Source organism: Sphaeroforma arctica, assembly GCF_001186125.1.
Source record: "Sphaeroforma arctica JP610 unplaced genomic scaffold supercont1.453, whole genome shotgun sequence".
Taxonomy (NCBI): Eukaryota; class Ichthyosporea; order Ichthyophonida; genus Sphaeroforma; species Sphaeroforma arctica.
In genome coordinates, this window is record NW_014040105.1 from 43,849 (window position 1) to 57,147 (window position 13,299).

The 13,299-nt window shown below is 49.5% G+C and overlaps 1 protein-coding gene across 1 annotated transcript; it reads right to left on the reverse strand.

The window, feature by feature from the left end:
- Positions 1 to 1,871: 1,871 nt before the first annotated feature.
- Positions 1,872 to 10,822, reverse strand: SARC_06380 (hypothetical protein; the record flags this gene model as incomplete). The annotated part of the gene is made up of 2 exons (XM_014299717.1): positions 1,872 to 8,039; positions 9,536 to 10,822. The coding sequence occupies 2 exons, from the start codon at positions 10,820 to 10,822 to the stop codon at positions 1,872 to 1,874; spliced, it is 7,455 nt and encodes a 2,484-aa protein (XP_014155192.1).
- Positions 10,823 to 13,299: the final 2,477 nt, after the last annotated feature.

The window sequence follows — 13,299 nt, forward strand, 5'->3', positions numbered from 1 at the left end:
ATATATATATATATATATATATATATATATATATATATATATATATATATATATATATATATATATATATATATATCACTTGTTGACAAAGTCTTTTCTTTATTTTGTTACACTACTTTGCATATTTGTTCACGCATAAGGAATTGTATTTCCTCACTTAATCTTAAATCTTTAGTACATGGCATGTTCCCACTGTCTTCTGTAAACTCTCACGTATTTCGAGTTGGTCATTTCAAGCTGGAAACATTTAGCGTGTCTATGTGTGTATCAAGTTTTGCCGTCATTCACCTACCCCTCAATACACAGTTTGACTGATTTTATATGAGATCTTTCAAGTTCAGTTGTCCTCGAGAGCATCGGTTCATGCATAGGAACCATGCCTTCTTTGCATTCAATTAAATGCCAATCAGTGTTTTGCGTGTAATCCTAAGTTGTTTTGGGGTAAATATGAAGCTATAGTTAAACTATATAGTTGTAGTTAAATATATAGTTGAACAACTATATATAGCTATATAGGTATTTGGAGCTGGGTATAGGAGCCCAAAAGTATTGTGTGTAAGTTTGTGCAAGTTAATAGTATAATTAGTACGTTTGTGCAAGTTTAAAGTATAGTGAGTGAGTTTGCGTAGATTAAAAGTACAGTGTGTAGGTTTGTTAAGTTAAAAGTATAGTGAGTGAGTTTGTGTAAGCTAAATTACAGTGCGTAAGTATGTATAAGTTAAAAGTATAGTGAGTAAGTTGTGTAAGTTAAAAGTGTAAGTTAAAAGTACAGCGTGTAAGTTTAGGTTAAAAGTGTAAGTTAAAAGTACAGCGTATAAGTTTAAGTTAAAAGTATAGTGTGTGAGTTTGTCAAAATTCAATGTACACATATACATACATTGTAACGTCTATCAATCTTATCATGGCCACATATGTAGTACAACAGTACGTATATGTTCGAAACTGACTCGCACACACCCATAACCGTAAAGGTTCCTAGGCGAAGTGAGTATGGTGGGCATTCAAGTATCAACGAGTAGTATGAAAACTGGCAGCCGAGCCAGTAAAACATGACCCATGCTGTTCATAAGCCCTCAATTTGCTGTAGCTATGTGGAGGGCCTCGACTGTTTATTGGCATGCGCACGTACATTAGAGATTCTAATTTTAGCATACTTTCCAAAGGAACTAGAGTCACTCAGTTCAATCCGGAACGCGGATTTGATTCAGGGGTTCAAATAAAGGGGTTGGAATGGAGGAGTGTATAGTTATAGTTGTACTTCCTTTCCATCAGTAGTTCTAATAATTGCCAGCCAGCCTCGTTCAGAATACCTACAGAACATATTTCTGCCCACCACGAAGAGTGACACTACACACTGCCCATGCGGCTCTTTGCTTATTATCACTTTATTCCTCACAAGCTTATTACCGATTTAATATACAGAACGCTTATCTGATACCATTCGTCGTCCCTCACGGCACCAAACTTGTTAGGGTTCTGTGCACACTTGAGTGCTGACCCGTACTGCCGTATATAGACCGACTGTCACTCTTATTTTATATATCTATTAGTAACTTTAGAATCGGGATGATGCTACCACAGTAAACCGCGATCCTGGTATATCGAAATGTATAGAATTTTCACCAATGCGTAGCCTCGTATATAATGCTTTCTTTAGTTGCAGGAAGGATGGGCCATCTACCGGGTGTACAAGTACGTGCGCTAGGGTCTACCTACGCACTGTCTACCGGGTGTACTAGTATGTGTGCGATGGTCTACCTCCGTACTGCCTACCGGGTGTACTAGTACGTGTGCGAGGGTTTACCTACATACTGCCTACCGGGTGTACTAGTACGCGTGCGATGGTCTACCCTCGTACTGTCCGGCGACTCTCAGGCATTCGCACGCGCGATCTCTTGCCTCGCCAGCCGCTCCCCATAGCTCATCTTCACCGCTGTGAGTGGTCTAGTGCCATAGCTCATCTCCACCGCTTTGAGTGGCCCGGTGCCTCCGTCGTACGGGAGTGCGTCATGATAACGTTCCAAGTGTGTTGCAACGTCCGCCGCCGATTGGAAGCCCCTCCCACAGCCCCACATGGGACATGTGTGTGGGTGGGCAGCTGAGTGGTTCTCGGTGTGTAAGTTGCGGTGGCGCTCGGTCTGAAACACTCGACGGCATCCGCTGTGCGTGCACGCGTACGGGTGCATGCCGGCGTTTTGTTCCATGTGTTTGAGGAGCGTGGGCTTCCCGGCAAACCGCATCCCGCAGCCCGTCCATGTGCACGCGTACGGCTGCTCTCCGGTGTGGGTTGTGTAGTGCCGTTTTAGGTTACCTCGGGTGACGTAGCGCTTGTGGCACCCCTCCAACTCGCACGCATAAGGCTTCGTCTCCGCCGTGGTGCAGTGATACGCATGCAGATGCTCGTACACCTCATGCAGCGTTTCGAAGCGTCTGCCACACCCCTCCTGTGGACAGTCGAATGGGAGTGGGTTGGTACGGTCTCCGTACCGGGATACGACAGAGTGCTTCTCCTTCTCCGTAGTCGCACTTGCCCTTCCCTGGCTCGTTGTACGTAGTAGTTGATCTCTACTATCCCCATCTGCTTGGTCCGGCCGCAGTTTGTCTCGGCGCCGTTTAGTGCCGCGGGTCTGCAGTTCACTTTGCCGCACCGCCGTTGTAGGGCCGCGTGCGATTGAGTCAGACTGTTCATCGCTGCCACCACTCTCCGCATAGCTGGACTCTTCCTCAACCACTCCTTCCTCCGCTTGCACCGAGTGCTTCGTATGCTTCGTACTATCACGTTTAGTGCCACTCAGACCCCCCTCAGCACCCCTCTGGCGGGTGGTTCTCGAGGCCCTGTTATAAGCCCTCCGGCGCCTTGTATTGCCCATCGCCTTCCCACCACCACCACCACTAATACTACTGCTGCTGCTGCTGTCACTGGTGCTGGGAGGTTCATACTCTGCCGTGGACTGTCGTGTGAGCTGCTTTCTCTTGTTCTTCGTCGCTGAACGGGCTGTTCTGACAGGAGACTGCCTCGCCAGCACACGCGGAGGCCATGTTGCGCTGGTCGCCCTCTTCACCCCTCGACCAGCTACATCCTTAGATGCTTCTCGGCGTGACAGCACGCGGGATTCAGCGCGAGAAGAGCGTGGAATGCTATCGAAGCTCTCGTCGTCGCTGTCTGCATCGCTGTGAAGCGGTTCATCGCCCGCACTCGTGTGAGTTTGCGTGTTACACGCTCTTGTGGTGCTGCGGTTGTTGTACGCCCTTGCCATCTGAGGCGGAGTGGCCAGTCTGATCGTGGTGTGCCTGGTGTGTGTGCTAGTAGTGTGGTGCGTGTCAGTTAGCCTGTGGGTCCGGTCTGTAGCACTTCGGTAGTCCCTCGAGTGTTCCCGTTGGTGCCTTGTGTGCATGGGAATGGGTTGTCCTGAGGTGGCTATAGCGTAGTGTCCATTACTTGCGGTAGCGTTGTGCGGTGTACGTCGCACGGTGTCACTGTCGTGGCCTGACTGGCTGTCTTCTTTGTTCTCTGACCAGCTATCACTTTCATCACTCGTGGCTTCGTATTCCTTACTAGATCCATCCTCGGCACCTTTCGTCTGTGCTTGTGCGTCCCGGTTGGTAGCCATGACCATACCGCGACCTCTACTAGTTGAACAATAACCTCGATTTCTTCGCTCTCGGGCCGGACAAGTCCGATGTCCTGCACTCGCCTCCCGGATTTTGGACTCCATTTGCCCTTCCCCTTGCAAATACGCCAGATACGTGTCAGGGTGGGCGAGGCTTCGCGCGTCTGTGCGCCGTATCTCAGTCGTGATGTGTGGGTTGGCCCCCACCTCACACCGCTGTACACGCGTGCTGTTAAGGGTGCTGCGTCGTGCTGGGATTGACACAGGGTTGGTTAGCTTGTCCCATCGGCGCTGTCGTGCTGCTTGTAGCCTCTCGCGTGGCGTCAGGTGTGTGTTGGTACTGGGCTGTGTGCGTGTACTTGACTCTGAGCCTGTAAGTGTGCTTGTAAGTGTGCCTGTAAGTGTGCTGCTGTTATCCACCTGCGGTTCCCTTTGAGTGCCTGCACCGGCTGCTACGCTGTCAGACTGAGTGGCTGTGATGGATTCGCGTAAGTCTTCGTTTGCATTGGCCTTAGCAGCCGTCGGCACCAACGAGTCCAGCACTTCGTTTGTAAGTACAACATTAGAACCCGCGGATGGGACGTCGTGCGGCTCCGCTAATTCTAACCGTCCTGCTCTCTCCATACCCAGGCTTGTGCCCTGACCAGCGCTTGTAATGGTATCTGTGCATTCACCCACTGACTCAGTGCTATCGCCGGTCTCTGGCGCAGCTTTCTCCTCCCCGTTTATTTCAGGTGCAATCTGACCCTTTCCACCCGCGGCTTTTTCAGCGGCCCTCCTTTTTAGGTCTGCTACCGTCCTGCTCTCCTCATAGTCAGTGGTGGCTCGTTGCTCCCTTGCAGTTCCGGGAACACCACTCTGGGTCAGTTGAGGGGATGATATCGTACTACGTATTTGATTGGGTGTGCTGTCTGGGTGTGTTCGTTTGTTTGGCCAGGGTGCGGTCGGTAGACCTGAGGAGGTGCAAGTGTCGGCTGATTCACATACCATGTCCTGTGTCCTATCCGTGGGCTTGTGCATGTCACTGGCTGAGTGGTGTGTCTCTGTCCCTTCAGCCGCGCTGTGCGTGTCAGTGGCCATGGTGTCAGCTGCATCAGTGCCACCCTGTGTCTCACCTGTCGTATTGCCCGTCCCACATGCGGTGTTCTGCGGCTCTCCGGTCGTATGCAGTGCCCCACTTGTCATACAGAGTTCCCCGCCGGAGTTTGTAGATATACCACTCCTCGTATTGTGGGACACATCGGTCGGGTTCTGTGCGTCGCTGGCCAATCCCACACAGTCACCGGTCGTACTGTGTGACTGTTCGGCCGTGTCATCTACGCCTCCAGTTGCGCTGTACACCCCGCACGTCGTATTCGCTTCCTCGCCGGTCCTACGGTACGACTCGGCGTCGCACCTCTGTTCCAGGCGGTTGTATTGCGGTTCAATGCTTGTGTGACTCGTCTCCTTCCCTGTGACTACAACACTCATTTCTCTCTCGACGGCTGCTGCAGATGAGCGGTCAGTGCGTCTCCGCTCAGCTCTATTCGTGGTGTCGATGGCTATGCTACCGGCCGTTGTATCCGTGCACCGTGAGTCTTCTACATCATTCGCATCGTCTGTGTAGTCTGCGTTCCCTGTGCCACCCGTGTCTGCAGGTCTCTCAATCGCTGACTCAGTGACATCAGCCGGGTCTTTCTCAGTCAAATCGTCAGTCACACACATCACAGTGTTCACCACCACGGCATTGTCGTCTCCTCCGGGGCTGCCCGTGGGACTCATCCCTTGCGATATATTGCGATAGACCGACCTACTCATTTCGCTAAAACCACTGTCCCCCACCCATTTCCTCAGCCTAGAATCTATGGAGCAGCGTAGACCTGCAGGGACATGCATGGTACAGTCCTTTGCAGTCTTAAGAAGATTAACAATCTTAGGGAGTGACGTACGGTGGGCGGGGTAATGCGACAGGTCCAACGGCAAGTGTTTCAACTCATCCAGAGTCAAGTACGTGTTCTCTGACGGAGAGTCTGCACTAGCACAGCGCCGAGCGTCTACAGCGTCCCAAACGCCAACTTCAGTCATCTTCACTTCAGGTACTCGTTTGCTGAGGCGCCTCTCCGTAGACTTCACCGCGTGTGCTCGTGCGGGTGGGTGTACCGCGGGTGGTCTCGTGCGTATGGACTGCCTCGCAGGCGTTGGACGTACAGAACTTCTCGCAGCTGAACGCAGGCTACGCATTGGTTGCGCTGTAGTTGCACCTACGGCCCTGCGCTTAGTAGCCCTCGTGCGGCCTTCCTTTTTGGCGGTCTGTTTGGGCTTCTCTGCGGTGTGTAGTGTGGATTCAACCGATGTTCGGGATCGTCCCAGAGGTTGGTGCGTCCGTCCGTTGCCGTGAGGGTCTGCTGGACTGTTCGGTACTCCCTGCTCCACAAGTCTGTGGGCCTTTCCCTGCGCAGCCACCACCGCGCGTTTATTCTCGCACCGTAAGTTATACTGAGAGCTCCCTCCTTGGTTGGCACTGTTGGGCACAGGAGACCCAGAGGCCTGAACATCTGCGCCATTCTTCTCCGCGCGCGTGCTGTTTTCAGCGTGCGCTCTGTCGGTGCACAGGTCAGGAATACCGGATGTGGTTGGCGTGTGTTCAGCAGGGGGTGTGCTGGGCTGGGCATGCGGTGGGTCTGTGTTCTCTTCAACACTATTACCTGACGCAGTACTGTCATGCAATTTGTGTAGCGCTGACTGTGTGTTTGCAACCACATCCAACCGGCTATCACCCAATAACCCGCCGGCTTCTACATCCGTGGTTTGTGATACTTGTGCTGATCGATCGCACGTACTGCCTGCATTTGTGGACACCTTTGGGTATCCAAGCAGCGGGCCGGAAGTACATACTTGCGCCCCAAAACCTGCACCAGGTGCACACTCGAGACCGGGTGAGTGGGCTTGCCGGGTGCGTCGCGCATTGGCTCTGGCATACTCATTTGGGTGTCCTGGTTCATGGGTTGCTGCAGTTGCAACCTTTCGGTCAACCGTACGCTTATGCGTTAGTGCATCACTGGAGCCTTCATCAACCGTCGCTGTTGGCAAGTTAGCTTCGACGTCTGCACCTCCCTCACCTTGAACCTGTTCGTGTGGTGTGCTTGAGATAGGCCCATGAGTACTAGAGATAGGCCCATGAGTACCATCCGCCGTAGTATGCACACTTCCCTGGCATTCACCCGTACTAGAGATAGACCCATGCGTACTAGAGGTAGACCCATGAATGCTAGAGGTAGGCTCTTGAGTACTAGAGATAGGCCCACGGGGATGCACACTTCCCCCGCATTCACCCGTTTTAGAGATAGACCCATGAGTACTAGAGGTAGACCCATGAGTACTAGAGATAGGCCCATGAGTACTAGAGTTAGACCCATGAGTACTAGAGGTAGACCCATGAGTGATAGAGATAAGACCATGAGTAGCGTCCCTCGTAGGATGCACACTTCCCTCGCATTCATCCGTAGTCCTTTCCAGTGCGTCTCTCTCGTTGTCTATGGCCTCCAGTGCCTGTGTCTGCTCTAAGATAGTGTCGACAGAGTCCTCTTCGTCGCTGTCACTCAAGCACAGGTCAATACCCTGCGCCCCTTGACTATCTTCTGCAACCTTCCATGTTGGCCTATGTGGGGCTCCATCTTGCTTCACGCAGATACCCTTACCAACGTTGCTCGCACTCCCCGGGTGCGATATATCGGCAGCTCTGACCCCCTCTATTCGACACAGTGGTATGTGCATGCTCGGGTGCTTTATTGCAGTAGAGACAGCCCTGCCGTTTGCCGTTGGTAACTCTACTACGGCAACGCTACTAACAGCACCAATCCTCTGCCCCTGCTTGGACACTTCGGGCCTCGACTCGATATTCGGAGATACACGACGCGGTTGACTATTTCCTGACTGTCCTGATGTGGGACTGGTGGCCCTGTATGTGTGGTTATAGGCGTTGGTCTCTGTTTGATCTGGTGTGTGGTTTGGGTTGCTCGGTGGTTTGTGCGAGGACTTTTCAACACAGCCCAGGTACAAGGTGCTTGAACCGACCACCCCACCATCGGCGGGCTCCGTTGCACCTGCACCTTTTCTGGGAGCCACAGGTGCAAAGCAGCCCTCATCCGCCCCAGCGTGTCCTGTACGACCACCAACCTTATCTCGGCTCGTGCAGCTCTTTGCTATACCAACCTGCGCAGGCCTGTCCGTCTCGCCCATACGTAACCCTTTTGTTGTCTGGGGCTTCACCCCGTGTCCATTCCATATGTGCTGCACACCCCTACCTACACTCCCGTGTGCAAAGCCTTGTATGAAGAGTGACTCTGTGCGTGTCTCGTGCTGTGGCCGTACGCGTGTACTCCTTGACCGTGGGGTGTATCCCCGTTTCCTGCCTTGTCGTGCGCGCCCGTTTGTGGGGCCGATGGACTTCTGTAACAATCGGTGACCAAGCAGCAATACGCACGATTTGAATAAACATGATTGGTTTATTTATATATAGTTCGTCATGGCTCAGGAGAGTGGCATAGTAACACACTGAAAGCCGAGCGCTTTGTACAGTGTTGTGAATGCGTGTGCCAGTTTCTGTGGGTTTGAGAGTGGATCGGGGTGTACAGGTTTATCGTACTATCACACCATATCTGCGCGATATAGGACAAAAACGGTTCAAAATAGGACTTTCCAAACCCAAAAACAATCCAAGGTAAGACTTTCTGTATGAAGGTGTGTACACCCAAAAACGGTCCAAGATAGAACTTCCTACATGAAAGTGTTGGCATCCCGCATATACTGTAGCATAGTCCTACATGTGCATGGTGTGGTGTATATGCAAATATAAAATGTGAGTGTTGACAATAAATAAAGTTGAAGCTTTCAGTACTTCATTTCCGATGTTTCCACGTATCCTATCATCGCTACCCCGATACACAAGCGGTGCTCATCAGCTGCGGCATGGTAAGGGGAACAACTCTTTCTTCTAGCTTATAAAAATATTTGGTAGTTCCATCAACAGCTATGCGTATATCACTGCCAGCCCTAACTTGAGAAATGTAGACGATGCAATAGAGCCTCGCCGCTCGTCTTTGATTGCAAACTCATTTGTTCACTTTCTCGTATGCGGCATATGAGAGGTTGTAGGAGTGGCTTGTAGTGGAGTATTCAATAATAAAGCTGAGCGTGGTACCCAGAGTGTGGAGATGTGAATGTGTGCTATTATGTGCGATGTGGGACAATATACGTTCATGCGTACAGCACAAAGGTTCTCAACTGAACGAGATATAGAGGCGGAGTTCTTGGGTCATCGAACAGAGGGTTTGAAATACATAAGACCCACACCAGTACAAACACAATCCTCACATACCAGACCTCACTCGCCTCACCCGGAAGTACGCGGTCCAATAACACTTTAGTCGTATACATTATCAAACACAATTCATTGCGGCTATGCCTTGTTCTCTCTACATATACTTAATAGTACAGATGGCTATATATGAGCCGCTATCCATCTATAGGGAATGTCATAGTCCACCCCCACTCATTCATATGGAAGGATACTTTGTTGGTGCAAAGCAGTCGGTGTAGCCTGAAACGAACGTCGTGATATTGTGTTTTATGTGCGCCTTAGTCATAGTAGTGTACACATTGCTCCATCGAAAGCACATCACACAGCAGCCTCGTGCTATTACCCTATACCAGCTACAGTACATAGGAAGGCGACAACAAGGACAGTGCAGTTCACACATATACACATTTAGTTTTGAATACTCACTAGTGTCAAGAGAAGAACGCAAGTGTGTCTCACATGAACCATACGAAACAACAATTGTTTATCAGAAATGAAAAAAAAGGTTAGTTCCTGAACACAACGCCTTAGACCACACGGCCAAATAAAGCCACCCATTCCTACACACACACATCCGTATACTCACCCCGCCGCTGCAGGATCCTTCACGTCTCTGCTTTGCTTCAGGCGCGCGTGCAAGCGGTTCTGCCTTGATAGTCCGCACATCTGTCGCAGGCTGTGATCTGATGTCCTCTCTGCTATTGTTCGCAATGGCCCTGTTGGTTTTTACGCGGTGTGTGTCCCTAATAAACCCTCTATTACCCGCACCCGTGGTAGTGATAGGTGGTTTCTGGTCCTGGCCCTTCTGCGCACTGATCCTTCGCACCCGTGCTGAGTACACACCGGGGATGCTGCTGCTGCTGCTGCTGCTGCTGCTGCTGCTGCTGCTGCTGTCCGAGATGTTTGTTTCACTACCGCTGCACTTCTCTCGGTCAAAGGCAACGCTCTGCCCAGCCATCCGCCTGCGTAGTAGACCAGGGTCTCCTTGGGCTGGTGAGCTGGTTGGTAGGTGAGTTTCGGGCGCCTCGGCCCGATCAGATGTCATATAATTAGTGTTCACAATAGTCTCATCAGCATTCGCCATCGTATCGTGATCGTTTCGTGTTGGCGTGGTCGCCTGCAGCTGCGCCGGTACAGCCACCGTGGACCCAATCGTAGCCCTGAGCGTGGCTTCCGCTCTATTCGGCAAGGGGGTGGTGTTGGTGTTCCTATAGTAGTCGTTGGTAGGCATAACTCGTACAGATCTTATATCTGAAGGTGAGGGGAACTGGGCTGGCAGCATACTCGGACTCGAGCTTTCAGCGTCAGGCGTAGGTGTGTCTCTGTCCACTGTGATACACTCTCTCCCATTCGAGCTGCTCGAGGACCCTTCCCGGGGTGTGCCAGTCTCACTCACGCCATCGTCGGCAGCATCCAGATGGCTGTAGCTGAGTGTATCCATAACACTTCTTCGGCTGTTGCTGTTGTGTGTGGGTAGAGGTGGCACACTATCCAGGGCCGGCAACTCTGTCGAGAGCTCTCTCTGTGTTACTGTATTGCTGCTGATAGGCCCGGGGTGGTTAGCGCAGCTGTCTTTTGGTAAACGGTTACCGTTGTACGCTTCTGAAAGCGTGCCACTGGCGCTGTTTCCCTTGCGGACATCGTGTGCGTATGGCGTAAGCCCATTAAGAACGGTCGGCCTTTGTTCCTTCTGTGTGGTATCTAATACTTTCGCTGCTGCCGGTGTAGCGGTACAACACGCCGGCGGTAGTTCTCTCTGCAATAAAGTATTGATATCAGCCTCATTCCAGAGGGGGGTCTCCCCAATTCCCTCATAGTCAGGCAGAAGCCAGGGCGCTACTATGGCTGCCGGTTCAGACCCTTTAGTGGTCATGGTGAGTTTTCGCCTGGCTTCATCAATGACCACACCGAAAGGTGGTAACAGCTATGTATCGTCCAGAACAGCCAACCCTAAATTCAATAGCTAGTGGCTTAATAGTTAGTGACTCAATAGCTAGTGACTCAATAGCTAGTAATTCAATAGCCAATAACTCAATAACTAGTGAGACTCAATAGCTAGTAATAGCTAGTGACTCAATAGCTAGTGACTCAACAGCTAGTAAGTCAATAACTAGTGACTCAATAGCTAGTGACTCAATAGCTAATAAGTCAATAGCTAGTGACTCAATAGCTAATAAGTCAATAGCTAGTGACTCAATAGCTAATAGGTCAATAGCTAGTAAGTCAATAACTAGTGACTCAATAGCTAGTAACTCGATAGCCAAAAACTCAATAGCCAGTACAACCGCATAAATTCTCTAAGACATGGCGTGGTGTCTGTGGACGCTTACCATGCACTGAGAATATGTTTACTCAAACAAGAAACATTGCTGAAACGACATTCCCGAGGGCAAAGTCTAATTGTTGCACCATTGCTTTATTGATACGCACTTTACTCACTCTGATTTCGCCAGCTGTGTCAGTCAATCTGTGACCTGGAACGGGAGAGCCCACATTTAAGAGTGTGACTTCAAGAAGTATTTCGACTAGTTGCTAAAGCACTATTGTGAACACTAGTTACTTCACGATGTGAAACACACAATCCACGATATACCATTCTGCTACTGCCAAGCACACCGATCCGACACCAATCAAAAACCACACTCTCGTCTCGTGGACATGGGCTATGGCGGAAGTTTAAAATGATAGTTATATTCACGGCAATTGAACTTAGTACAATCCACTGCGGGAAGAAAAAAGCTATCTAGCTTGCACTCTCATACCACTTATACGTATTATAAGAGACTCCTGTGTATATATACACAGTTATCGCATCAACTTGATTTTATGAGCGGTGCCACTCGTTTGTCCGGAATATCTTCAAATACATTGAGCAATAGAACTTCGTTATAGCTGTACTTGAGATTCTCATAGGCAAACCAATCCGGGTTTCCCATCTGCAGTGCGAGTAAGACGGGCGCCTGCATTCAAACGACAAGAACCCCCCATTGAACCTGCACTATATTCTAGTATTTTAACTTGGCTTTTATATTGAGTTGAATCTCTGTTGCTAGCGAGGCCATCTCTGTGTTGCCGTTCGAATTGATACAACCGAATGAACCTTCGAGATTGAGTAACTCATCGTGAGTGGCGTTAGCAACACTTGAACTTTAGATCAATAAGCTGCTACCTGTAGTTTGACGATTCGATGTGAATATTACTATACTGAGGCTAAGTCGGCAAGATATGTATTTACCCAAAAATGGCAACTAATACAAAGAGAATAACAGAAGAATATCACAATTTCCTCTATCGCAAGGGCGGCAAGGTACGTCTCTCTCTCTAGTTTAGAGGTTAAAAACGCTAACACGTCTCTGTGCTGTTGTTCCCGACAGCGCTGCTGCAGCACCTGATCTCTGGCGTACGGGACAGTTGACAGTTGGCACCCGAGTGCACGCTTGTGTTGAGACTTGAGTGATCGATGAAATGACGAATCTTCAGGTAAATACACCGATGAATGAGGTGTATGATACTCAATTAGCTCACTGCTGCTCAAAACGTTACACGCTAAACCGTTAAATTTGAAAAACAATATGAATCAGCTGAAGCTGCGTACGTACGAGATGCCAGGTCATATAAACGTTAACCGTTTATAAACGGGAAGAATATTATGTTTAAAGTTCAGCTTTTATTTAAGTGAGACCCGCAACTATAATGCTAACGTTTTCTATAGGCGTTAAAGGGTAAATAGTTTTATTATAGAAAATAATCACCCCTGAAAAGAACAAAAATGTACTCTGAGAGAATTAATCATGATTTCAGTGGTTGACAAGCTGACAATGACATACTGCAAATTCAGGAGCATACAGCTGCTAAATGACTAAAGTAGTGAAGTGAAGCTGTCCTCAAGTAATATTTATGCGAGTATGCATATATATATATATGAACCAACAGTGGTGTTAGGAAAGGTGCGTATATGTAAAGGTGGTTTAAAGTAAACAAGTCCATCCCGTTCATCTGCGCCAAGATGATGGAAAGGTGAAAACTATCTGCGCTATACCATTTTATGCGTAAAGTATTATGTGCTTAAGTACCTGAGGGAATGCGCCAAGTCATTGCGTATTCAACGTATAACAACATAAGCCACTGGAAAGGTGTATCTCTTCCAAAATGATGTACAGTAGCCCGTACCTAACAACCCATTCGGGGACTCGGTCACCCCAGGTGCGCACCAGTGCGACGAACACTGCACTGTATACGCCAGTCGGACAGCTGGTATGTAAATTTTGGTTTTGAGATTATAAGTAGGAGGTTCGCTAGAAATGTTTGACGTCTAGGTAATCGCGTGACAGTCTCATTTCACAAATTAAA